Raw genomic sequence first — 2030 nt, 5'->3', positions numbered from 1 at the left:
TAAAAAAAATAAAAGCACAAGATAGTAAACATGTTAGGTGTTGCAGGCTATATACAGTCTCAGTCACCATTACTCAGCTCTCCCATTTCAGAGGGAAAGCAGCTATGGACAAGATGTGAAGGAGTACGCATGGCTGTTCTCCAGTAAAACTTCATTTATAAAAACAAGTAGCAGGCCGGATCTGGCCTGCGAGCCTTAGCTTGCCAAGCCTGTTTTAAAGGATCTTGCAGTGACACAAGGTCACTAAGATTTTAGTAACTTGTCAGTGTCACTGTAATTTTGCAGTGATCCAAAGGTTTTGATTGAGATATGCCTGCTTTTGAAAAATCTAGAATGTGAAGAGCCCTGGAATGATCACTCACCATGTCATTGTTCTCTGATACTCTGGTTAAGAATATTTCCTGATTTTACGAGTCTGACCATCCCCAGCGTCTCTCGGGCCTGTGAGCCTGTATTTCCTCTGTCCCCTTTCCTTTACCATTTCTGGCAACAGTTTCCTCTCCCTTCCCTCTCTTCCTCTTCATCCTTTCCTTTCCCTCATTGAGTTAGGGTATGACCTTCCCTCCTTCCTTCTTTTTCCCTATGTCCTGTCTTTCACCACCTGCTGTGTGGAGACCAGTTCTTGGTGCTGGGAGTAGGGATGGAGAGTGCATAGAAGACATAAAAACGTGCTTGAAGGGCTGGCAAACTAAGGAAAATATTCAGGAGTTAACCTGAGAATAAGAGTATGTTACCGGATCATCTAAAACAAGCGTGGCATGCGTCTCTCTTTGCCCATCATCCCCCGTCCTCCTGATTCCTTCCAGACAAGGCTGGCCTCCACGGCCTCCAGTCGAGCAGCCCTCCCCACACCCTCTCCTCCCCGGAGACGCTGCTCCCCAACCCTGCGCAGGGCGAGCCTTTCTGCCTGGCAGCCCCCTGCTCACTCTCCCTCCCTCCTGCTGCCCTCGTCGGTGGGTCTCAGCAGCCTGCGCTTGTCTGTTGCAGGACCATCTTCAGCAGTGCTTGTTTCAAGCTGTGCAGTGCTCTAACGAGAACTGTCGGGAACCAGTCCTGCGGAAAGATCTGAAAGAGCATTTGAGTGCATACTGTCAGTTCCGAGAGGAAAAATGCCTTTATTGTAAAAAGGATGTGATAGTCATCAATCTACAGGTAAAAAAAAAAAAAAACACAAAAAAACCAAAAACACATACATATACTCACAGCAGTCGTCTTTATGAGGCTCAGTTCTGCCTGAGCGGTCACAGTGAGTCAGGTGGGATACCAGAAGAACTTTTCTGCGTTTATTTTTGTATAGAATCAGGTCTAAAGAATTAGTTTATCTGCGAGAAGTTCTGCGAAAACCTTAAAACCTTTCTGTTGGAAGAACTCCATTTATCATTGGCAAAAACACAATTTGAGCACCTGCTGTGTGTGACGATGCAAGGAGCAATGCTAGGTGCCGGGTCACAGGGAGGCGACGATAAAGCCTGCCCTCCAAATTCTGTAATCTGCCTGGACAGACAGGACGTAGACATGAAAACATGCATGTGCCGAGGGAGCCATGGCGGTAATACCCCAATCTGCCTTCTCCGGGTCCTGTGCTCTCTGACCTTCTTTTGGAATAATTGGAAAAGTCAATTTTTTAATTGAATTCGTTTATACCAAGAAAACAGACATCTTCAATCCTTTTTAGAACTAGGCCATAACTTGCTATAGAGAGTAAGCTGTATGACATACACCCCAAAGAGACGTCTGTGTAGTCACTGTGAGCCCACAAACGAGAACCCTTGGCTCTGTTTTATCGCACTTTCTCTGTTTCAGAATCACGAGGAGAACTTGTGTCCTGAGTACCCAGTGTCTTGTCCCAACAAGTGTTTGCAGATTATTCCAAGAACTGAGGTAACTATAAATAATCCTCTCTGTAGATTTTACTAATATGCCAGATAAGGTTTTAGTAATCACCGTGGCCTGTACGTGATAAAATCCCACTGGCAAGAGCTCAAGGCTTAAATTAGATCCATGATAACGGTGTCTCTGTCTTCCCTTCC

General features: G+C 45.7%; 1 protein-coding gene across 1 annotated transcript in view; it reads left to right on the top strand.

Moving 5' to 3' along the window:
* TRAF5 (TNF receptor-associated factor 5) overlaps positions 1-2030 on the top strand; it is a 60539-nt gene that overhangs the window by 37407 nt on the left and 21102 nt on the right. Inside the window, exons 4-5 of the mRNA XM_012638330.1 lie at positions 915-1152; positions 1804-1881. Of these exons, the coding sequence (XP_012493784.1) occupies positions 915-1152; positions 1804-1881 (316 nt within the window). The remainder of the gene's footprint in view (positions 1-914; positions 1153-1803; positions 1882-2030) is intronic.

Source organism: Propithecus coquereli, unplaced genomic scaffold (genome assembly GCF_000956105.1).
Source record: "Propithecus coquereli isolate 6110/MARCELLA unplaced genomic scaffold, Pcoq_1.0 Scaffold129, whole genome shotgun sequence".
Lineage (NCBI taxonomy): Eukaryota > Metazoa > Chordata > Mammalia > Primates > Indriidae > Propithecus > Propithecus coquereli.
The sequence above is the reverse complement of the archived record's forward strand: the minus strand, read 5'-3'. Positions and strand labels throughout refer to the sequence as shown.